Source organism: Grampus griseus, assembly GCF_964374135.1.
Source record: "Grampus griseus genome assembly, chromosome: 11".
In the NCBI taxonomy this organism is placed as follows: domain Eukaryota; kingdom Metazoa; phylum Chordata; class Mammalia; order Artiodactyla; family Delphinidae; genus Grampus; species Grampus griseus.
In genome coordinates this window covers 71,469,523-71,494,417 of record NC_139005.1, presented here as the reverse complement: position 1 = coordinate 71,494,417, position 24,895 = coordinate 71,469,523, and the positions used below count along the sequence as shown (strand labels likewise).

The window sequence follows — 24,895 nt, the reverse complement described above, 5'->3', positions numbered from 1 at the left end:
CTTTACTGTTTTATTGGGGGTGGCATGAGGAGGGTTGATGGTGAGCCTCACAAGTGGAAAATATCTAGGACAAGTGTGCAGAGAGTAGATAGATGAAAATATGTAGTTGAGCTAAGAGGCAAGGGAGGCTCTGCTGTCAGAGACCTGAGTTCTAGTCCAGACTTAATACGTAGTAATCGTGTGACCTTAGTCAAGTTTCTTGACCTCTTTGAGCCTTAAGTTCTTCATTCATTAAATAGAGATAGTATGTGAAAGGGATTCTGAGGCTTGGATGTGATCATGCAACATAAGCCCTTGATAAGCACAGTGCCAGCACATCATAAATATTTGGTAAGTGTTAGGCTGGAGGCTGAGATGAGTGGGAGATGGTACCATTGGAAGTAGAATGGTAGCATGCACAGTGGGATCATCTACTTCCTTGGCTCCCCTCTGACTGCTTATGCCTTTAACTAGATTCTTTTCTCACCAAATTGTTCTCAGATTCCAGAAGCTATTGGCAAAGCCAAGAAGAAACCATATGGATTGTGTTCTGGGAGACTTGTCAGAGATGACCTAGTCTGGCAAACATGCACAACATCCCAGCTTACTATGGGGAATAGGAATGATTTTAGAGACAGGGTAAAGGGGAAAATGAGTCCACCAAGGCAAGGTAGACCCATTGAGGATATAATAAAGCAAAACCACTTTTTTTACATTGTATATTATTTTAAGACTCAATGGGCTAAGTCAGTTTATACATATTATAAACGGGCCATATGATACAGATGGAAATTTTATCTGTGCTAGAGGGTGAGATGTAAGAGGTGGTACTATATGTAGAAAAGGAGACAAGTGAACCTAGAACTCTGTAAGTTACCAGGATGTGTGCCTTGGAAGTCAGTTGACAGTATAGCTCTCAGTGAAGAATATGGATTGATTGGCACGTTCACTCATCTCAGCTCATAAATTGACTGTCAGACATGGGTACTTTTATCTCCACTTTACAGATGAGAGAAACCAAAGTACAGTTTAGATTTGTTCCAAATTCCCTGGTTCTAAATCAGGTGCTTGTTCAACTTACTGCCACAGTGACTGGTGGAAATGGGTTAGATAGTCTTTGAAAGCCTTTAAAAGAAGCTAGATAAACACTTGAGGCAGCTCAAACGTTCAGCACCAGCTAAGTGGATTAAGTTATATCACAGAACTGAATCTTTCTAAATTAATTAAGTGATAAAGCATTTGCCACTCATAAGTATCATTGATCTTTTGAAATTTCGCAAACATTTTTTTCTAGGATCAACGTAGAACAGTAGTTCTCCAACTTAAGCGTACATCAGAGTCACCTGGAGGACTTGTTACATGAGATTCAGTAGGTCTGGTGTGGCCCGCGACTGCGTTTCTACAGATTCCATGGTGATGTTGATATATCACTTGGTAAACCACTTACAAGAAAAATATACTGTGTTACTGATCCTTTGGAGGAACAAATAGGAATATAATCCTAGAGGGAAATTTCAAGACCACAGATGGAAATTGAAATTCACATCATGTTTCCAAAACTCAGTAGATTATACTTAGCCACCCATAACTGAATTTGGAGGAAAAAAGATTTGTATTATCACTTTATTTCTAGAGAGTGCCTTTGATTGCAAAGGGAAATCAAGAATGAAAAATCACTATATATGTAAATATTGAAATTCAGTAGTAACTAAAAGCATAATAGGTTTGTAGGTGTTTTTCTCCAAACCACTAAAAACAATATGACTGATATGTATGGATTTTCTTACAGATATTTTTTTCCTTTTTTTTTTTTTTTTTTTTTTTTGGTCTCTGTAGGTGGCAAATCTTCCAAAAGACTATAAGATAACCCTCAGATATGTCCCCGGGATGGACGTTTTGGTATGTAAACTGTACATTTCTGGGTTTCATTTTGGTAGCTGACAAAAGAGATGGGATCATTCATTCATATTGAGATAGGAAATTATCTGCCATTTAGGAGTTTGCTAATTGTCAGAATTTGAAGAAGGTATCTTTGGAATTTGACTTACATATTTTTTTTCCTCAGGCAACTGCTAAACTTTAGTTTTGGATGAGCATTTCAGCACATGTGTCTTACACCTGTACTCCCAAAGTAAATAAGATCACCTTCCTTAGAGCTAGCCACTGATTTCTCTCTTTCCTTCAGTCTTCCCCCCAAAAAGGCTTGAGTGTAAAATTATGTAAATTATTTTCATACCTGAAAAGGTCCTATATAAGTCTCCTATTTAATTTGAGTTAATTTGAGAACACAAATGTTTTATCTCTGAATTTATTTGCAATGTGATTGATTCTTAAAACCTTACAATAAAAATATGTGGCTATGATTATAGGTACTCCTTTATTACTGTAACTAAGCAATTTTGTTTTTCTCATTACATAGTATCAGTATTCATACATAAAGAAATATTTCCAGCATAGGGAATAATGTAATGCCTGTGTACTCATCACATAGCTTGTCAAATGGTACCATTGTGCAGTATTTGCTTCAAATGTATTTTTTAATATTGAATTATGATAAATATAACTAAAGCCCCATATATGCCCCTTTCCTATACCCATTAGTGCTCACTTTGTCTCTTAGGAATAAGTATTCTGAGCTGGAATTTTTCATTCCAGTGCATGTTTTCAAGGCTTGACCTGAAGATACCACCCCCTTGGAGCTGTGTTGAGTGCAACAGCCCACAGCAGCCCTGCTCTAATACTTTGATTGCAAACTGTACATCCATTCATAAGATACCAATTTTTTGCATATTTTATGTTAATGCCATTATACTGCATGTATCACTTTGCAACTTGCTTATATTTTGCAACATGCCTTTGACGTATAACATGTTCCATGTTGATTCATTTTAACTACTGTATTGTTCCTTTGAGTTAATTTAAAATCATTTGCGTTACTCTCTGCTCTGCAACTTGACATCTTTCCATAACTTAACAAAAATACTTATTACACATCGACTTTGTGCAAGTTGTCTTAAACTTTGAGTCCTTTCTGTGGACGAGTCCATCAAAATTATTACCAGTTCAAGTATGTTAAGCACGCCACTCAGTGCTGTGTTTAAAATGTCTTTCAAAGACTATAAGGTTGTCATTTCAAGAACATTCTCTTGAAAGGCATATTTCTTTTCATTCGTTTATACTAAAATATTTACTCTCTACTACGTTCCTTAGAATTCCTTAGAACATGTACCTTCTTGTTGAACAAGTTATCCTCTTTGTTGACCTAGCAAGTCTAGGTCAATGTCCTATTGAATTAGGAGAGTTCTCTGGAAATAATAATGTAACATTATAGCAGCCTGAAACTTAATTAATCATTTGCTTACTCACTCAGCAAGTGTCCGTTTAGGAAACACTATGGAGCTAGCACTTTATGAGACACTTTAAGAAACATATACATCAATTAGCCTTATGTTCAAAAACTTTAATAATAATGGGCGGGGGGAGTAGCTGGCCTTTTCATAATGCTTTTCTATTCTCAAAATGATTTCGTGTTTTTAATCTCCTTGGATGATCAGAAAAACCCTGCGAGGAAAGCAGGATAGCTACTGTGATTCCTGTTTTACAAATGACACCCTGAGCTTTACAACCCAGAAGCATTTTGCCCAAAGTTAAACAACTAGAAAGTGATAGAGCCTTAAAAAGAAACCGTAGGTCATCTGACTTTTAACCCTAAATGTGGGTAACTAAATAATTATAATAGCAAGGAAAAGTGTTCTAAGTGAAGCATCTAAGTAATAAAGATGCACCCTGCTCCTGACTATAGAAGCACTTAGGCCTGGGACTGCCAAGCTCTCTCAAAGAAATCACGCAACTCTTTGAAAAACAATGTTAAACTGAAAATAGCGAAATAGATTATTTTGTGCTGGTATAAATCATAGATTGTGCTAGTATAATCATAGATTGTGCTAAATCATAGATTTCAGTATCGGTTATTGATAACAAGCGCTAAACTTGTAAAAATAAAGCTGATTCATTGCCACCTATTCTTTTTTTCTTGTTTCTGTAATTGAGAAAAGTCCGCTATTATTTGGTCTTGGCACACTGTCCTGGCACAACTGGAGAAACTCTGTTCTTGGCTACCGCCGTTGGCAAGAAAAACAAGCCCGTGCATAGGCCTTTGGGTAGAAATAGGGGGTCTTACGCTTTGTTTTACCTTCATTTTAAAATGTTAGTTTCTGCCAAGACCAGAGGAGTTTCCCAGTGGAGAGGCCCCTGATTATTTGTCAGTGGTCAGAGCCCCAGCTGCTGTATCTTTTGTCTTTAAACAACAGAGGGTAGAGTGGGAGCCAGTATGGGTACCAGAAAGATTCTCTGGGGCCAGAGCAGTAAAATTCTTCCAGAGGCACTAGGCAGAAGAAAGCAATAGGGTAGAATACACTTTATTTTTTGCTTTTGTTTTAAAAATAAGCTAAATACTCCTGAAAAGGGGAGGTTACTTTTCTAAGGGTCTTTTAAGAAAATTACCCAGCAGATTGTCTCTCACAAATAGCAGGGTGTGATCCACTGGTTGGTATTTAAATCTAACAATAATTACCAATTTTATTTTAAACTCTTTGAAACTATAATAGTGTCAGACTGTTAGGATTTCCTTTAAGTTCCTAAACTAAAAAATCCTAAACATTTCTGACCCTTTCCACTTACAAGTAATGTTATTATAGAAAGAACAAAAACTGAGTTGCTGAATTTGGGCCACACATCTGCTGTCATTCTGACCCCTCTAAAATGATATAAACTATGAGTTGCTTGTGGTATTTGAGTAAAAAAATGCATCCCTTTTTAGTTAAATTACATATTTATCAGTTTTCTTCTTTTTATTTGAAAATACTTTCAAATTTCCAGAAAAGTTATAAGAATATTTAAAGAACACCCATATACCTTTTAATACAGATTCATCTATTTTTAACATTTTGCCTCATTTGCTTTACTAAATGCTTGCTTTCTGTGTGCACATGTGTTATTTTTCTAAACCCGTTGAGTAAGTTGCATACAAAATGGCTGTTTAACCCCTAAAATACTTCAGTGTGTGTTTCCTAAGGATTTTCTCTTACATAACCACAGTATGGTTGTCTGCTTCAATAAATTTAGCAGTAACTAAAATACTTCAATCTATTGGCTGTATTTCAATTTTGTCAAATTTTTTTTTTGCATTTTTTTCCCTCTAGTACAAGATCTAATCTAGGATCATGATTTGCATTTTAATATCATCCATGATCGGCAGAATAATGGTCCCCCAAAGATGTCTCATGCTGTGACTATATTACCTTCCATGGCAAAAGGGTCTTTGCAGATGTAATTAAGGATTTGGGGATGGGGAGAGTATTCTGGAGTATCCAGGTGGGCCCAGTCTGATCACATGAATCCTTATGAGAGGGAGGCAGGAGTTTAGGGACCAGAGAGAAGATGTTACGCTACTGGCTTTGAAGATGAAGGGGCCACAAGCCAAGGAATGCAGGAGATCTCTAAAAGCTAGAAAAGGCGAGGAAAGGGATTCTTCTGTAGAGCCACTAGAAGAAACACAGCCCCTGTGATCACCTTGATTTGAGCCTAGGAAGACCCATTTTGGACTTTGACCTCAAGAGCTATAAAATAATAAATTTGTGCTCTTTTAAGCCCACTAAGTTCATGGAAACTAATGCATCGTGTCTCTTTGATCTTACTTTAAGACTTCCCAGCCTTTCTTTGTCTTTATGACAATGAAATTTTTGAGTTATACAGCCCTCCCCTTTCGATAAAATATTTCTCTTTGAAACAATTAATGTTTTTTAATGATTATATTCAGAATAAGCATTCCAAGCCGTGATGCTACATTAAGTGATGACGTGTCCTCAGGTTATCACATCCAAAGGCACACAATGTCCATCTTCTCTTGCTGCATGTTTTGATCTCCTGGTTCAGGTGTTCCACCATTTCTGTGTATTTACTCATTAACAACTAAGAAGCAATCTTTGGGGAGACACTTGAAGACCATGTACAGTTCTTCATCAAAATTTCTCTCGTGGATTTAGCATCTATTGATGATTTTTACCTGAACCAGTCTTTACTGTCTTGTCAGTTTTTAATCATTATTCTTTTAAAGACAAGGTTAAATAAGCCATTGGCCATACATAATGTTATTCTAACAATATGCCTCCCAGCCATCTTCCCTCTGTAGCACCCTTCCTGTACGATTTTACTATCTCAACTGTCCCCACCTTCTTTTGCCTGGTTTGCTCCCTCTGGGATATTCTCATCTCCCTCGCCATTCCAGGATTTATTATGCGAGGTTTCAACTCTTCTTTAGAAGACAGGGTGGTTCTTCTTTAAAAAACAAAACAAAACAAATACACCTGATCATTTTACCCCTCCTCTTCATAAGCTTTGAATGGTTGTTCTTAGGAAAAGGAGCTCCTTAAACAAGGCCTCCAAGGTTCTCGTGATCTGGCACCTTTCCAAATTCTTGTTCAGTCCCTCAACCTCACATGTTCCTTGCTGCCACTGTTCCTTTCCTGCATGCCTTTCTCTGTACCTAGAGTGCTGGTCAATCCTTTTGTTTAGGTAACTCCTGAATCTTTCATTTTCTTTTTTTTTTCCTTCTATGGTTTTCTTTTTTAATTGAAGTATAGTTGATTTACAATGCTGTGATTGTAGCAGAGATTGCTCTGCTGCTGTACAGCAAAGTGACTCAGTTATACACATATAGACATTCTTTTTTTTCATATTCTTTTCCATTCCATGGTTTATCCCAGGAGACTGGATATAGTTCCCTGTGCTATACAGTAGGACATTATTGTTTATCCATTCTAAATGTAATAGTTTGCATCTACCAAACCCAAATTCCTTCCCCCACTCCCCCTTGGCAACCACAAGTCTGATCTCTATGTCTGTGAGTCTGTTTCTGTTTTGTAGGTAGGTTCATTTGTGCCATATTTTAGATGCCACATATAAGGATATCATATGGTATTTGTATTTCTCTTTCTGACTTAATCACTTAGTGTGATAATCTCTAGCTGTATCCATGTTGCTGCAAATGGCATTATTTCATTCCTTTTTCTGGCTGAGTAATATTCCATTGTATATATGTACCACTTCTTTATCCATTCATTTGTCGATGGACATTTAGGTTGTTTCCATGTCTTGGCTGTTGTAAATAGTGCTGCTCTAAACATAGGGGTGCATGTATCTTTTTGACTTGTAGTTTTGTCCGGGTATATGCCTAGGAGTGGGCTTGCTGGATCCTATGGTAGCTCTATTTTTAGTTTTCTGAGGAACCTCCATGCTGTTCTCCCTAGAGGCTGCACCAACTTACACTCCCACCAAGAGTGTAAGAGGGTTCCCTTTTCTCCACACCCTCTCCAGCATTTGTTATTTGTCTGACTCTTTCATTTTCAATGTCACTTCTTTAAGGAAGCCTTCCCTCTCCTTGAGGAAGCCATATCCTCCTATTAGAAACTCTTTTCATAGCACTCCTCAGAGTAGTAGTGCTTTCGTTTATTTGTGGAATTTAGTTGATAATCTTCTATTCACCTGTAAACTTCCTGAGGGCAGGCATTGTATAATCTTGCTCTTCTATCCTCAGTGTCCAACATATGATAGGCACTTAATAAATTATCTGCTGAAAGAAAATGAAGAAGGAAGGAAGGAGGAAAGTGCCCTAACATGTAATCACTTGTAATTTCCCTGAGGCACCAATTGAATAGAATCTACAAGATTTTGATGATGAGGCGAATAACTGTAACTCATCACACATTATCTGCACCTCAATGTCACACTGTTATCTTCTTTTAGATATGTGTGCGTTTTGTAAAAACTCTTAGGTCTAAGAGCTGTATCATGCAATTCTGAGGAATCATGGTTTCCGTGAGCCTTCTGTTACGCTACTTTTATTGAGTCATTTCCTTAATCAAGAACCTTCTCATTGTTCTCAGCGATTGAAGGCTGAAAGCCAAATTCCTGAATCTGATGTTCTTGACCTTCCCTAATCTTACCCCCACCAAAACCACTTCATCTTAATACCCGTTCTTCCCCAACACAGACTCGCCCCTCCAGCCAGATGCATCCCTGCCTCCTAGAATCACCTTGCTTATTCTCAATTCCAAGGCTGCCTAGTACTACTTCTCTTTGCTAGGAATTTTCTTTTCTCCCATCCTCTCATCCAAATTCTACCCACAGAATTATACAGTACCCTGGGGCTAAAAGCATTTTAGTGGTCATCCGCCTCCAAGGTCAACTTAAGAACCCTCTTTCTCATAAGACCATTTCCTAGTGTTCCAGACCATGCTCTCTTCCCCATATCATTTGGCCACTAAAAATTGACATCACCCCTATTTTGTGCTTCTGCTTGATGCTTGTGGGGGACAAGTAGTCAGCAACACTGATGTGGTATCTGCTCTGTGGACCTTACCTTTTAGTTTATTATCTCTGAATTTCTATAGAATTTGTCCAGAAACAAATCATTTGGGGTACTTGATCATATATTGCTTACATAGCTGTTTAAAATCGTATGCGTTATGGACTTGTCTCAAAGTACTGTTGTGAGAAATAATTAAGATATGAAAAACCCAAGATATAGTATACGTACAATGATTGTCCTATGTCATCACAATTATTTTGTTGTTATATTTTCTCTTTTTGCTGTATTTATCTAAAGATTAGGGATCAAATCTTTTACTCCTTTGTATTTCCTTACCATTTAAGCAGGTAGTAGCTACTCAAAAACTACTTACCAGTAAACATTTAACTGTTGGCAAAAAATGCGTGATTTCCAAATCTTGAGGAGCCCATCTCATTTGTTTATATTCCTTTGGTTCTCACTAACAGTAATGAACTCAAGCTTTACCAACAAAACAAAACAAAACAAAAAAGTCCCATTATTTTAAGGAGACTGAAGAATAGCATTCCAGTCAAGGATAGGGATGCAGCCAGGCCTCATGAAGGGACTGGAGCCGGGATTGGAAAGCTACCAGGTTTTCCTTTCCCCTTCTCTGCAGCTCTGCCTCATTCTGTTTTGCCTGTGCAGAATTTTTCTCTGTTCCAGTCACCTGGGGGGCATATCGCTGCCCCAGAGCTCCCACATTTACATATTGGTTTTGACCCTGCTCAGAGACTCGTTGTCAGTTCCTATCATTACTACCAGTTTTGGGGAGGGACTTTCTGATTGACCCATCTGGCTCAGGAGGGCACTATTGTTCAGTCAGCTGTGGCTGCAGGGCAAGTTCACTATTTGTAAGTGTGGATCCTCAGAATCCTCCCCTATGATTTGATGTGCTCCCTATAGAAATAGATGTCAGTCAAGTAGACACTGTACTTAATTACTTCTATCTCTCATATAATAGAGTATGTATTTCAAAGGAGTAAGTGTAAAATGTTAGGTAAGTGAATGAAATATAAGATTAAATACGATTTTTAAGTGGCTCTTTTGTATTCTCAAAGTACAGGGCCCATCTTAATAAGTAAGTGATTATATTAAGATACTTTCAGAACATCTAGACCATTACTATCTGATAGAAGCCACATATGTAATGTTAAATTGTCCGGTAGCTACATTTTAAAAAATAAAAAGGAACAGGAAAAATTAAGTATATTAAATTTTATTTAGTCCAATATATTCAAAATGTTATCATTGTACCTTACAATCAATATAAAATTATCAGTGGGATAGTTTTCATTTTTTTATATTTATTCAGAATCCACTGTGTATTTCATACCTACAGTACACTCCAGTAAGACATTAATTTTCATCAGAAATATTTATTCATTTAGCTTTTTATAAAGTTTACAGTTGAAAATGCATATTCCCATACCTAAGCTTTTCCAAACATACTTAAAAGTTTTCCAGTCACCAAATCAAGTATTGATTTTTTAACTTTCAACAGACTGAATTAGTTAAGCAAAAGTAATATTTTAGTTCCTCAGTCACACTGGCCACATTTTGAGTGATAAGTAGCTGAAGGTGGCTAACGGACCCCCTATCAGCTAGCACAGATTAGACAGACCCCTGTATTTTATAGAGAAACTGAAGTTCTGAATAAGTGACTTGCCTAAAATCACGAAGTGTGTTAACCGAGTTAGAATTAGACACAGCCTCTAGTTCATCATTGCTGCCCTCACCTCCCCACGCTGATCCTTCCTCATGGTGCTATTTTGTGTCTGGTTCAGAGGCCATTTATAGGCCTGCCCCGGGAAACATCACATATTTATAGTGTTTGGACTGATTACCATCTTAATCAGATTGAGGTTTCTACATCACTTTAATTCAAACAAGAAAATGCAAAGTTAGATGTCTACAGTGAACACTGAAAACCCAAATTAATTGTTTAGACAGAAGACTAAAATAAATGACAAAACCCAGCTCATCTAAAAGGGAGTTAAGATTTTGGAGACTCTACAGTAGTAATGTGAGCGCACAATATTTTACAAAGTGTTATTGTAGGAATGTTTTAAATCTGCCTGCCCATGGAATGTTTGAGAGTGGCAGGGAGTGTCAGCTTTCTAGCCCTAAGAGTAAAAACCAGAGAGAGTTCGCTAAAGGCGATTAGCATTTGCTCTTTGGTTGCAACGATTGCTGGGAGAAATTTTCTTTCCGTAGTATAGCTCTGGATTCATTGAAATGAGACAGAGCCACTTCCAGTTCTTAAGAAATCTCTTGAGGTTAAGGACCAGTGTGCCTCGTCCAGATGTGAGACCACATGAGTCATGGAGAGCCCAGCAGAAGAAAATACTTCAGCTGTATGTGCTTTGACTGTATTCACTGATAAAAGAACTAGACGAGTGCTTGGGAGTCTTGGTTTCTAATATTTAAGTTTGTTGTGTAATCTTGGCAAGCAACTTCACTGCTTTAGGCCTTGGTTTTCTCAGTTATGAAATTGGTGGGACTGGACCAGATGGTCTTCAGCATTTCTTCCAGATCTAAACCATTGTGATTCCAGTGGCATGGCTCTAGATTCTTTTGTCTGCCCAGCCAGTAGGTAAATGCTAGAAGCACAAGAGGAAAGAAAGGAATGCTTTTGTACCCTGGGCATCCATACCTCTATTTCTCTAATTCTGGCAAGATTGAGGGTTGACACTCATTAAAGAAAACAAAACAAAAGCGATCAAACTGGGTGGTAATCCTGGTAATTCGATTGGTTGGATTAGAAGATGGAGTGAAGACCGACTGTGACTATTCCTCAGAAGCCTCGTAGCTTATGAGCCAGGCCTCTCCTCCCTCTGAGTCTCTAATGGATATTTTACCCCAGCTCCGTTGTGGAGAAATCCCTCACAGTGCAGACAACTCCATGAGGCCCACTAACGAAGCAGACACGTATCTAAGACAGTTTCCAAATGGAAAAGTAGTGCCAAGTGCATCCATGAAGAAATGTTAGAGTATGTTTTGTCCACTTTCAGATTTTAATTCCAAAAGGCTTATGGTGACTGCTCTTAGGGACTCTCTCTTCATCTAAGACTGATGTGGAAGAGTGTGTCAAATGTTTTCTACTATTAAACCGGAACAGTTTCTTAAATGAAGCAGGGGATGGAGATGAGAAAGCAGGCCAGATTTAGCAAGTCCCCAGGATGTTTTTATTTCAGCCAGCGACTCAAATTTACCAGTTCTGGGTCCACAGAGGTATTATGTCATACATCTTATGAAATTCATATATCATCTATTTTAAATTTTCATTGTTGGTTTTTGGAAGCGGTCATATTCCTGGTTATGTTTAGAATGCTTTCAATTGTAGTAGTTTTTATATCTTTAATTGTTAAATCATTAATTTGGTGCTTATGGTATTTTAAAATCCCTTAGGAAGTTCACAGTTTTTACCCAGATCTTCTGTGGTGGCATGCTAGCAGGTCAAGGACAATGAGTCAATATCATTGATTCAGTTAGCATTCTAGAATGATACATGTTATATGTGTGTGTGTGTATATATATATGTATGTGTATATATATATATACATTACATATATAATATATATATATATACACACACATACAAAGATGAATAGAAAGCATGTGTTGCTCCAGTAGTCCTAAATAGAGCTGCTATAATTGACCCAGAAAATGTAAGACAGAGGCTACCAAGAAAGAAGGTAAGAAATTAAGAGTATGGAGTTAAGGAGTTTGGAGTTTTTCAAAGCAAAAACTATATTTCTTTTTGTATGTATATGGGCGAATAAAACATTAAATTATGTGTACTTCAGGAATTTGAAAGGTACTCCTTACATCACCTCTTTGACATCCTGGGTGACTTTATCAACTTTATTAATTCTTCACATTCTTCTAGTGAAATAAAGAACATTATGTATAGCTTACATTCTTCTGATATATGTTGTGAGTTAATATTTATATAAAACTATTTGTTTAAAATGGTCTCTGAAAGATAAAGAGTGACAATAATGCCTGTTATTAAGGTAAAGGAAAAAATTAAATTTGTGACCCTCAAACTTTTAATTATCTATTTCCTAATCATAATCTTGGAAGAGGTGAAAAACAGAGAGACTTCCTATCATCTCAGAAATGAAATATTTAGTTCACTGAGTTTTGTTCTCTCTGCAAATCATTGACTATATTTAATTAAAAAGAAAATGCGAAACTGCTTGATATTCTTGTCAAAACTGGTTTCCTTTCTTGCAGGCAGATGAGTTAAAACTGGCTAATATTTAATATTGTTTACCTCAATTTTATCTTTAATAAATCCAATAATCTTTAAAAGCTAAAATATAACTGTTTAAACAAATTTAGTGACAAGAAAGAACTTTGGATTAGTCTTTTCCAAGAATGAATAATGAATGAAATACAGTTAAAGACGTTTAGAAATATATTTTTCAGCAGTGTAGTCCAGAAGTTTATATCAAATATCAACGAATTTTTCATAAAAATTGACTCAATTTTTTTGAGTCAATTGGACATTGACTCAATGTCCTTCTAAAAGGGCAGCTATTGGGCTAGGCAGGATTTAACTAAGAAATTAGAGGTTTAGGGTTGAAAATGTTACTGGGAAAAGTTGATTGCTTGGACTGTTGATTAGGTATGTGAAAACAAGGGTGGGTGGCCATGGGGCGAGTAGTCATAGTTAAATAAGAACTTGAATATGGAATGTAAACATAGAGTTCATTTGAAAATAGAGACAAACAGAAGTGGCAGTAAGCACCCCCGAGTTCCCAGTTAAAAATAAGAAACATACAAACAAACTCTTTTCTGCTTTAACCACAAAAAAGCAACAAAAAACAAAACCAAAAAGAAACAACAGCAACAAAAAAACCAATCTGTTCATTTAAGGCAAAGACCACAGAAACAAAAGGAGTACCTTAGTTCAGAACAAGGGAATTTGATTTTGGTTCCTACACATCAGAGGATCTGAGAGGACAGGCAAGCTTATTCCCAAAGTGGAGCAAGGACAGAGTTTGAAAAGATTAATACATGAGATCTGCTTGCCATGGAAAAATTTGCACAATTTCAACGGAATGAACGAATTGGTGAAGGCTGTTCTACCGAATAAGTACTATTAAGGCGTATTTACAGAATGTGTTGTTTCCTATATCCTAGGAAATCTGCCCCTTGCTGATAGGGCTGACTATCTAAAGGGAATTATCACTGTCTAAACAGGCGGAAACTTGGAGAGCAGTCAGCCCCAAAAGAAAGACTGACAGCTTGTAAAGAGACTTGTTAACGATGCAAATATGAACTTGCATATGCTTGAGATAAGCGTTAATTTTACAAAACAAAGAGTTCATTCTCAACATGTTTTGGAAACACAGTCTTTGAGAACTTGGTTGATGTGTCAAATGAAATGGCCTAATTGAACTAATTCCCATTTAGGGGTTTGTTTATTCTACTTATCTGAAGCCAGAGCCAACACTCCCTAAAAGTTTTGAATGGCATTTAATGCTTCCAGAAATTGCAGCTTACCTATCTGTAGATAAGCCAGTTTCCCTTTCAGCTGAATCATATTAATTAAAACTGTTCTGTTAAATAAATGTAAAATGGCCCTCTTGTATAATTTAGAATACATAAATTACTCGACCTTCCCCCACAGAGATATTCTGCTGGTAGGTAAAGAAAGAAAGTTTAGTGGTTTTATTCGTTTTACATGGCATCAGTTACTCTCTCTGATTACAACATTTTTATTACAATAGGAGTCATTTTAAATTATTTAGGATCTTAATAAGCCAAGGCCATTTTATCTTTGCCAATAATTACCTTATTTTTCTCAGTATAACATTTTAACAGAGTTAAAAAAATAAATCAGGACCTTTACTTTAAAGATCTTTATAAGAGAGAAGATAACGTTACAGTATACCAAGTATGTGAATTTATGACCAATGATTATATTTTAAGTGATGTCACATTAATTTAAAAAAATTATAATCCATTCTAACATACTAAGAAGTTTTTCCTAATAATCTAAACCTTTATTGATCCACAGCCATTTATAGCAGGGGTTGGCAAACTATACCCTATAGGCCAGATCCAGTCTGCTGCCTACTTTTATATGGACAGGTAGCTGAGTTTGTTTTTTACAGATAAACCTTTACAGTCTACTTGATGGTAGAGAATGCTTTTAACCCCAAGCAAAATGTTGACCCAATATAAAGCATTCCATTCTTTTTACTGGTAGACCTGTATTACAAAAGAAATTAAAAATTTTTTTAAGTTTATTTATTCATTTATTTAATTTTTGGCTGCACTGGGTCTTCGCTGCTGCATGCAAAAAGGGTTTTCTCTAGTTGCTGAGAGTGGGGGCTACTCTTTGTTGCAGTGCGCAGGCTTCTCATTGTGGTGGCTTCTCTTGTTGCGGAGCACGGGCTCTAGGCACGCAGGCTTCAGTAGTTGTGGATCACAGGCTCTAGAGCTCAGGCTCAGTAGTTGTGGTGCACGGGCTTAGTTACTCCACGGCATGTGGGATCTTCCCGGACCAGGGCTCAAACCCATGTCCCCTGCATCGCCAGGCGAATTCTTAACCACTGCGCCACCAGGGAAGCCCTAAATTCAATTATTATGCAAAAGAAATTATATTCAAATATAATCATTACCTTTTAAACTTTGTAATAAAAGAAACTGTGGAAATTTATTTTCTCTTGTATAAATGGACCTACACAATATCCTTGATTTTTGCCTCTTGGCATAGAAAGCCTAAAATATTTACCATCTAGCCCTTTCCAGAAAAACATGGACCCCTATGATGGAGTATTTTTTCTCATTCATTTTTATTTTTTAATTTATTTTTTATTTTTGGCTGCTTTGGGTCTTCGTTGCTGTGCACGGGCTTTCTTTAGTTGCCGTGAGCGGTGGCTACTCTTCATTGTGTGGGCTTCTCATTGCGGTGGCTTCTCTTCTTGCAGAGCACAGGCTCTAGGCACGTGGGCTTCAGTAGTTGTGGCACACAAGCTCAGTAGTTGTGGCTTGCAGGCTCTAGAGCACAGGCTCAGTAGTTGTGGCTCATGGGCTTAGTTGTTCTGTGGCCAGTGGGATCTTCCCGGACCAGGGCTTGAACCCGTGTCCCCTGCATTGGCAGGCGGATTCTTAACCACTGCGCCACCAGGTAAGCCCCTCTCATTCATTTTTTAATCACACCTACATCAGTTCAGCAATTAGTTTCTGAGCAACTCCCATATGACAGACACTGTTCTAGGCCCCAGGAGACACTGTAGGGAACAAGATTTTATAAAAATACTGCCTTCATGAAATTTACATTCAAATTATGTACCTCATCTCCTCAAAACTACCTTGTTTCCATTATTCCCATTCTATAGAGAGGCAAAGTGAGGTTCAGAAAATTTATGTAGCTTGTCTGGAGTCTCAGCCAGAACTGAACCCAGTTATATCTGACTCCAAGGCTTGAGCTTCTAACCAGTGGGCAGGTCTGGCTTCATGGGGAGTGGGCTCCATGCTTGGTTTCATGCTCTGCTGTCGCCATCTTGAAACTCTTAATCATTTTTTTGAACATGTTTTTGAACAATAAATACATTTCCATTTTGCCATTGGCCACACAAATTATGTAGCTGGTCCTGCCACTAAGGCAAACGTGCTTCTCTCTCAGACCACATTCTGCCAGGGCTACTTTTTAGTTTTTTAAACACGCACGGGGGGCTTCCCTGGTGGCTCAGTGGTTGAGAGTCCGCCTGCCGATGCACGGGACACGGGTTCGTGCCCTGGTCTAGGAAGATCCCACATGCCGCGAAGCGGCTGGGCCCGTGAGCCATGGCCGCTGAGCCTGCACGTCCGGAGCCTGTGCTCCGCAACGGGAGAGGCCACAACAGTGAGAGGCCCGCGTACCGCAAAAAAAAAAAAAAAAAACACGCACGAGAATTCATCTATGAAGAAGCCTTGAAATCTATCAAGGTCTTTAGAAAAATAATCTATTATTAATCCACTGATTCATTTTCCAATTCACCAAAAGACTGGAAGTTCCTTGAAGACTAGGACTCTCTCCCACAATAATTTTTTTGTAGTTTCCTCTGGGCCTAAAATTCTTTTAAATTCCATTAGTATCTGAACCTTGTCAAGGACTCTGTCTTGGCTCTTGTCTTAATTTTACTTCCATGGAAGAGCAAAATCTTTACCATCAACAGTTTCCTCTGATCTTTATGCATTTGTAAATTTTGAAACAGATGTTGGGTATGACTTAAACAAAACATAAGAACTAACCTGTTCTGATATAAGGAAATCCTTTGTCCGGGAGTCCATTACTGAAACATTGATGGCTTTGAAGGGTAATCCACAGGTAATCCACCTGTACTTAAAATAGGTGCTTTATCTTCTTTTCTTTCAATTTCTTACAGCCTAGTCATTGTTGGATAAGCGAGATGGTGGAACAATTGTCAGTCAGCTTGACTGATCTTCTGGACAAGTTTTCAAATATTTCTGAAGGCTTGAGTAATTACTCTATCATAGACAAACTTGTGAAAATAGTCGATGACCTTGTGGAGTGCATGGAAGAACACTCATTTGAGGTAACTTTGTATTCATTGGGATTGCTTTTTATTACTCTTCTCTAAAACCTGTGCTGATTGGTCATGGCTGGGATGGGGGCATATTTGTGAGATTTCTAATTTATAAATTTTTAATTAAAAAATTTTTAAGATGAGCACATCTCTTAGAGTTAACATCTCTTTTTATGTCAATCGTATCAGTACAAATAGAGTGCTAATCGTATCAGTACAAATAGTGTGCTAATGGCATTGATAAGAAGTAGAGGTCACAAAAAGTAGGGTATATTAGACGAGGTATCATGAAGGAAATAACATACGCATTGGGGCATGAAAGATGAGTTAGGTGGTCAGTAAATGGCAGTGTCTGGAAGAGCATTCCAAATACCAGAGAATGTCCGTTTACTAATCATAGAGTAGTACATAGTAAGTGCTACATAGGTGTTAACTCTTATTATTACCTGCTTTTATTTATAATCATGTATTTATGAATTCCTAAAATAGAGCTTTGACTTGTTTGGAGGATTTTATAGAAAATCATACTCTTTTTATTCTTTTGAGACTTGCTTCTTTCACTCTGCGTTATGTTTATAAGATATATCCACATAAAGCTGTAGTTTTGTGTGTGTGTGTGTGTGTGTTTTTACTGTTTATAGAGCATTCCATTGATTCAATACACCACTGTTTATTAAACCACTCTCCTGTTTATTGGTGTAAGGGTTTATAAACACTGCTGGGAATAACTTTCTTATATGCCTCTTGGTGCAGTTGTGCAAGAGCTTCCTCAGAGTATTTACCTAGAAGTGGAATTTCTGGGTCACAGGATGGGCGCATGTCCAACTTTACTAGGTAACATCAAATGTGCCAATTTATGGCATTCCAGTGACTTATAAGAGACCCCTCTGCTCCATGTCCTTGCCAGTACTTATTATCGTCAGACTTTTAAATTATTGACTATTTGGAGCATGTATTAATGGAGGGGTATTTTTTTTTAATGAGGAGTAATAATTTTAATGAGCATCTCTAAAGAACAGTGTCTGTAATTTGTTGTTAGGATTATTTCATTGTTATGATGTTGTATTCACCTTTCTCACCCTCACCACCACCCTCTTCCTTTTATCCGGAGTTGAGCCTCAGACTGAACTGGATGGGATCATTTACCCTGCAGTACAAATTTGAATTATATGTGTTAAAACAGTTGTCTAAAAGTGTCCGTTTCACTTGAATCTTTCAAGGACACATTTATAGTCTATTACCTTGACATCAGTTAAATCTATAGACTATTTGAAAAATATAATCCTATTTTTTTTCTTCTTCTAGAATGTAAAAAAATCATCTAAGAGCCCAGAACCTAGGCTGTTTACTCCTGAAAAATTCTTTGGAATTTTTAATAAATCCATCGATGCCTTCAAGGACTTGAAGATGGTGGCTTCTAAAACTAGTGAATGTGTGATGTCTTCAACATCAAGTCCTGAAAAAGGTAAGACATATAAGCATTTCTAATACAAGTATAAAAAGCAAGTTTGAGTCTTATATGTATAGGTAAGAATCTACCTTTGACTCAAATATATGTGTAGCTAGGGAAAGATGTGTGTATGTCTAATATAAAAGCAAATATCAGTGGCATGAAAGAAACAAACAGTTGTAGATTTGTTGGTGTTCAAGCCAAAACAACACTTATTGTGCATGAGTAAACAATATATGAGATAGTCATATTTTTATCTGATATTTGCTAGTAACGTACAATTATATTATTCTTCACCTCCAGTCTTCTTAATGTCCCCTTCTCAAATCTGAATAATCTAGATTTGGGAAGCAGACCTGGAAAGTACTCTGATATTGCACTTCACCTTTTGAGGACTCTGTAATTTATGTAAATCACCATGCAACACTGACACATTATTGCTTTCTATTTAGATTCCAGAGTCAGTGTCACAAAACCATTTATGTTACCCCCTGTTGCAGCCAGTTCCCTTAGGAATGACAGCAGTAGCAGTAATAGTAAGTACATGTATCTGATTTAATGCATGCATGGCTCCAATTAGCATCTGTAGGAGTATTGCATGGGCTTTAAAGGAAATTTTTACAATCATTACTATTAACGCTGTTCTGTTGCTATTCTTCCTCTTATGATCTTCCTGAGAATTAAATATTAGGTTTGTACAATTGGATTTCCCTATAGCTAGAGATAATGTTTAATCGGGGCAATAAATTTTCTGCTAAGATTATTTTAAATAAGGCATAAAATTACTTTTAGATGTATGATTTATGAACTTTTTTCATTGTTGACTTAAAGTATATTTCGCGTAGAATTTGCCTGACGAAAATGACTTTTAAAGTGGAAAATACAAGTGCTGGTTTTATAAAATTCCAAGGATATTTTCTGTTTTGTTGTGTATATCACTATTTACTATTGTGTGTTTGGAAATTTGATGATTTTTGTTATTTTACTATAAAATTACATGTTAGGGGAGAATATTCTTTCTCTGAGATTTCTGTCCTCGGTGGTGAAGAAGAACCCAGTTACCTGGAAGTCTAATGTCTTTTTTTCAAATGGAGGCAAAGGTCACTATAAAGGTCATTGGATTTACTAAGTATCCTGATCCTCTAGCCTCATGGCAACTGTAGGGGGAAAAAATTCATCCTTTGATCTTAGCTAAGAAAACCATCCCTTAAGACTTAGTAATGGGGCACTCTCATATGTTCAAGGACATCAAAGACCTATCTGTAAAAAGGAGTAATCAATTTAATACAAATCCACAATAGCAATGCTACAATTCAGAAATTAAAAGAAAAAGCTCTAAAATCCAATTTGTTTTGGATTTTTTGCCAACAAAACCTGACCTGAATTGTGATGAAGCTATTTATAATATTTATCTTTCTAAAGGTGAATATCTATGCATTTCACTAGGAAATATTAATGTGTTTGATTATAGGGTACTACCCAGACCTCATTGAAAATATTATATAATATACAATATTTACAGGACCAAACCTTCTAAGATCTAAAATTCTGAATCACATAACACATTGGATCTGAAAAGTTTTGAAGAGACACTTTGTATGTTAGTCAGTTAAGGTCTTTCCTACTAACTATGAATTTTATTAATCTTTCCAAAGAAGAAATTTTGTCTTCTTAAATTCTGTTTGTATTTCACTGATTTCTAATCTTATCTTTATTATTTCCCTACTTCTACTTTGGGTTTAATTTGCTCAATTTGTTCTAACTTCTTAAGTTCTTAAGGTAGAAAAAGTAGATCATTGACTCTAAACCATCTTCTTTTGTAATATAAGCACATATATAAATTTCATTAAAAGCAGCTTTGGCTATATTCTACACATTCTGATATGTTGTGTTTCCATTATCATACCTTTAAAATACTTCTTTTAATTCTCCTTGTGATTTCTTCTTTGATTCATGGGTAATATAAAAGTGGGTTGTTGTCTAAAAATATGTGTTTTTTCTAGATATCTTATTATTAACTCCACTATTGTCAGAGAACATACACTGTAATCTTTTGAAATTTATTGAGACATTTTATGAGTATTATTTAAGTTTTGGGTGTAGCATTCTCAGATTTAATCCAAGTAGTTGATAGTGTTGTTTAGATCTTCTATATCCTTATTAAGTTTTTTGTCTAATTTTTTATTACCTACTGAGAGTGGGACATTAAAAATCTTTCCTTTTGGAAAAGGAAATGGGATTTCCTTTTCCATGTGGGATGTGGATTTGGTTATTTCTCCTTTTGGTTCTGAGTTTTTTGCTTCGTCTGTTTTGCAGGTCTACTATTAGGTGCTTATACATTTATTATTGTTATGTCTTCCCTGATTAAGTGACCTTTATATCTTACTGCAATATCCCATATTAACTCTGGTAGAGCTCTTGTCTTGAAGTGGATTTTGTCTGACATTAGTAGAGCCAGCCTTTCTTCTGCTTACTGTTTTCATGTATATCATTTTTCTTCCTTTCATTTTCAACATATTGTCTTTATTTTAAAAGTACATCTCGTGTAGACAGGATATAGTTGGGCCTTGCTATTTTATCTAGTACTTTACTTTTAATTACAGTGTTTCATCTGTTTGTATTTAGTACAGTTATTGGTATGGTTGGATGTGGGTCTACCATTTTGTTATTGGCCCCATTTGTTTGTTGATACTCTGTTCCTCCTTTACAGACCTCTTTTGTGTTGATTTTTTTTTTTTTTTAGTGTTCTATTTTAATTACTCTGTTGGCTTTTCAACAGCACCTCTTGACGTCATTTTGTGGTTGCTTTAGGAATTACCACATACACCTTCACTTGTAACATTCTACTTAGAGTTAATGTTGTAGCACATCCAGAAACAATATAAGAACCTTGAAGCAGGATAGTTCCACTTGCCCACAACCATCTTTTGTGCTGTGTTGACATATATCTACATAGGTTATAAGCCCCACAATGCAGTCTTAAAATTATTACTTTAAACTATCATATGTCTTTTAAAGAAAGTAAGAGAAGGGAAAAAGAATCTTTTATATTTACCCACATATTTATTATTTCTTGTTACTCCTCATTCCCTCTTGTAAATCCAAATTTCTGTCTAGTGTTAATTCCTTTCTGGCTGAAGAGCTTCCTTTAGCATTTCTTGTAGTGCAGATCTGTTGCCACCAAAACAATTTTTTTTTCTTTTAATTGAAAAATGTCTTTGCCTTCAGTATTGCAGGTACTTTTTACTAGACATGGAATTCTGGGTTAAAAGAATTTTTTTTCTGAGTCCTTTAAAGATGTCGCTTCATTGTCTTCGTGCTTCTGTTGTTTCTGACAAAAAGGCAGGCAGCATTTGTATGATGTTTTCCCTTGTATGTACTGGATCATTTTTCCCCTCTGCCTTTCAAAATTTTCTTCTGTTTAGGAGTTTAAAAAAGATGCACCTAGGAGTGGTTTTCTTGTTGTTTGCCAAGCTTCTTGGATACGTAAGCTTATTTTCCTCAAATTTGGGGGAAATTTGGCCATAATTTTTCCAAACATTTTTTTCTTCATTCTCAGCTCCTTTTGAGAGGAATCACACACATGTAGAATCACACATGTACCAATCCCATATATGTTAGGCAATTTGATAATATCAGTCTCACAGATCATAGAGGTTTTGTTCAGTTTGGTTTTTTTTCCAACCTCTCTTCTCTCTAGTCTTCAAAGTGAATAATTTCAACCTATCTGTTTTCAAGTTCCCCGGCTTTTCTGACATCTCTAATCTAAATTTTTCTTCCAGTAAATTTTCATTTTGCCATTAAATTTTTTTTTTATTAAGACTTTATTGTTTTAGAGCAGTTTAAGGTTCACAGCAAAATTGAGGGGACGGTGCAGAGATTTTCTTACATACCCCCTACCACCACATACCCATAGCCTCCCCCATTATCAACATCCTCCACTAGAGTGGTCCAGTTGTTACAGTTGATGAATCTACATGGACACATCATAATCACCCACAGTCCATAGTTTACATAGGGTTCACTCTTGGTGGTATACAGTCTGCAGGTTTGATTCCAGTGTATCTTTTCATTTCTAAGTTTGTACTTTGTATTCTAGAATTTCCATTCGCTTCTTTTTATATTTTACATTTTTCTGCTGAGATTTTTCATCTGCATATTCATTATAACAATATTTTGTTTTTTGGCCCTTGGATATAGTTATAACAGCTGCTCTAAAGTTCTTATCTCCTAATTTCAACATGTAGGTCATCCCAGCTTGGTTTCTGTTAACTGATTTTTTTCTCCCTGATTATGGGTCACATTTCTCTTTAGATGGCTAGTAATTTTTGAACATATGTTGGATATTATGGATATTATGTTGTTGAATATCTGGATTTTGTAGCATTCCTTCAGAGACTTTTGAGTTTTTTTTACTGGTAGGCAGTTCAATTCCTAGCAGATCAGATTTATTTTCCTTCCCAGTCATGTTTTTTAAGCTTTCTTAGAGGGAGGCGAGAGAGTAGCTTTATTTCTAAGGCACAGAGTTTCTGAGATGTTTCTTGAGTACCTGGAAAATCTCTCCATTCTTGCTTGTCAGAACTCCTTCGTCTCTGAATTGACTGCCAGGGTCTCTGTTAAAGTCATAGCTTCCCGGGCATTGTTTATTGCCAGGTTTTGTGAAGTCGTTCCCTGTGCCTGTACAGCTTATTAGTCAACCAATGACTTAAGGAGACTCCTCCAGAGACTTCTACCGCTCCTGTTCTGCACAGCTCCTTTCCCACAAATAACCCTGCCTCATAAACTCCAGCTAGGGCAGCAACCCTGAACTTCATTCTCTGATTCCCTACCTCAGTGAGACTACTAAGTCTGAAGGTGCCTCCCAGCCAGAAAATCAGGACAGTCGTGAGCCTTACCACGTGTGTTTTTTCCTCTCTCGGGGATTACACTCTTGGGCTGCCTCTTGGCTGATGTCTGAAAATAGCTGCCTCGTATAATTTGTTTAGTATAATAATTATTTAAGTTGGGAAGGCTAATATGCTGTAATCATGGTTGGAAGAAAAAGTCTTTTCTACTTACTTTAAAAGACAAACTGAATATAAAACACCTATTTGGTCCTGTACCTCTGAGTTTATAGGTACTTTTTAAATTGCAACATGAATGACCAGTCTTCTTTTTTGTTTTCCTTTCTTTTTTCTTCCTTTTTGTAAAAAATATGGGTCTTGCCTAATCAGCTTTTGGCCAGGTGTTGTCACTCATGAATGAATATGGCACTTAGATACCCATGCACAAGACTAGCTCTTATGTGGTGTACATTCTCATAGGAGAAACAGACACAAATAAAAAGTCATAGTATTTTATAATATATATTATTTATAATATAATATGTATAATAGAAGTATGTAAAAGCTTTTAGTTGTAGCATAAAGGAGGTAAGACTTTTTCGGGAGTAGGGTCAGGGAAACTTGAAGAAAGCATGCTGGTTTTCAGGGATAAGACAGACCCCAAATGTGGCCAGGCTGGCCAGAGGACCAGTGCATATGAAGGAGGAATCCAGAGGTGTAATGCCCTCTCTGTAGCTTATAAGGGAAAATCATGGGATAATGTAAAAGTGTATAAGTTATCCAAAGGGAACTGTGTTTTCAAAGTTACAGTAATATCCTTAGTACCAAGCTAAAAGGATGTCTTTAAAATGATTGAGATTCTTACAGATAGTATATTTAAATAATTAATAGAGAAGAAAATCCTTACTTTGGCATTAACTTACTCATCTTCCAGACAGTCTTGAGTCACACTGCCTGGGTTTATATCCCAGCTCTAGACCTTGGCTAGCTATGTGACCTTGGGCAACTGTCTTAATCTCTGGAATCCTCAATCAAATGGAGGTTGATAATCTCTCCACAGGTTTTCTGTGAGTTTTTGTTTTTGTTTTTTTTGCGGCACGGGGGCCTCTCACTGCTGTGGCCTCTCGCGTTGCGGAGCACAGCCTCTGGACGTGCAGGCTCAGCGGCCATGGCTCACGGGCCCAGCCGCTCCGTGGCATGTGGGATCCTCCCGGACCGAGGTACGAACCCGTGTCCCCTGCATCGGCAGGCGGACTCTCAACCACTGCGCCACCAGGGAAGCCCTTCTGTGAGTTTTAAATGAGTTAGCACATGTATACTTGGAGCCGTGCTTGATGTATAGTACATGTTCATCATTAATTATTAGAACAATGAGATCTAGCACCGAGGCTGGGTCAGTGGTGAGCTTTGAAGTGCCAGCAAGCCTGCGGTGAGCTTTGAACCTGAATCAAGGGAGAGAATACTGAGTTGCATACTTTTTAAGGACCAAGGAGAGAGCCATGTTCATAGGCATGGTCCCCATAAGCAGACTTACTCTACAAAGGAGTTCAGCAAAATTGTTGCACAGTTTGTGTTCTGCGTTTGTAGAGATGTCTGATGTTATTAGTCAAACCACACAAATCAGTTCCCACAAATTTTGAACTGTGGACAGCTTTCATAATAATGATACAATTAACATGAAAACAACCCAGGAATTTGGGATTAC

At 36.9% G+C, this 24,895-nt stretch overlaps 1 protein-coding gene across 4 annotated transcripts in view; it reads left to right on the top strand.

The window, feature by feature from the left end:
- Positions 1–24,895, top strand: part of KITLG (KIT ligand) — a 93,266-nt gene that overhangs the window by 53,476 nt on the left and 14,895 nt on the right. For 2 of the 4 annotated variants that reach the window (XM_082666574.1, XM_082666573.1), the window contains exons 3-6: positions 1,816–1,878; positions 16,756–16,926; positions 18,223–18,382; positions 18,820–18,903. In XM_082666574.1, coding sequence (XP_082522700.1) covers positions 1,816–1,878; positions 16,756–16,926; positions 18,223–18,382; positions 18,820–18,903 — 478 coding nt within the window. The remainder of the gene's footprint in view (positions 1–1,815; positions 1,879–16,755; positions 16,927–18,222; positions 18,383–18,819; positions 18,904–24,895) is intronic. The other 2 variants (XM_082666575.1, XM_082666576.1) reach the window with 2 other exon arrangements.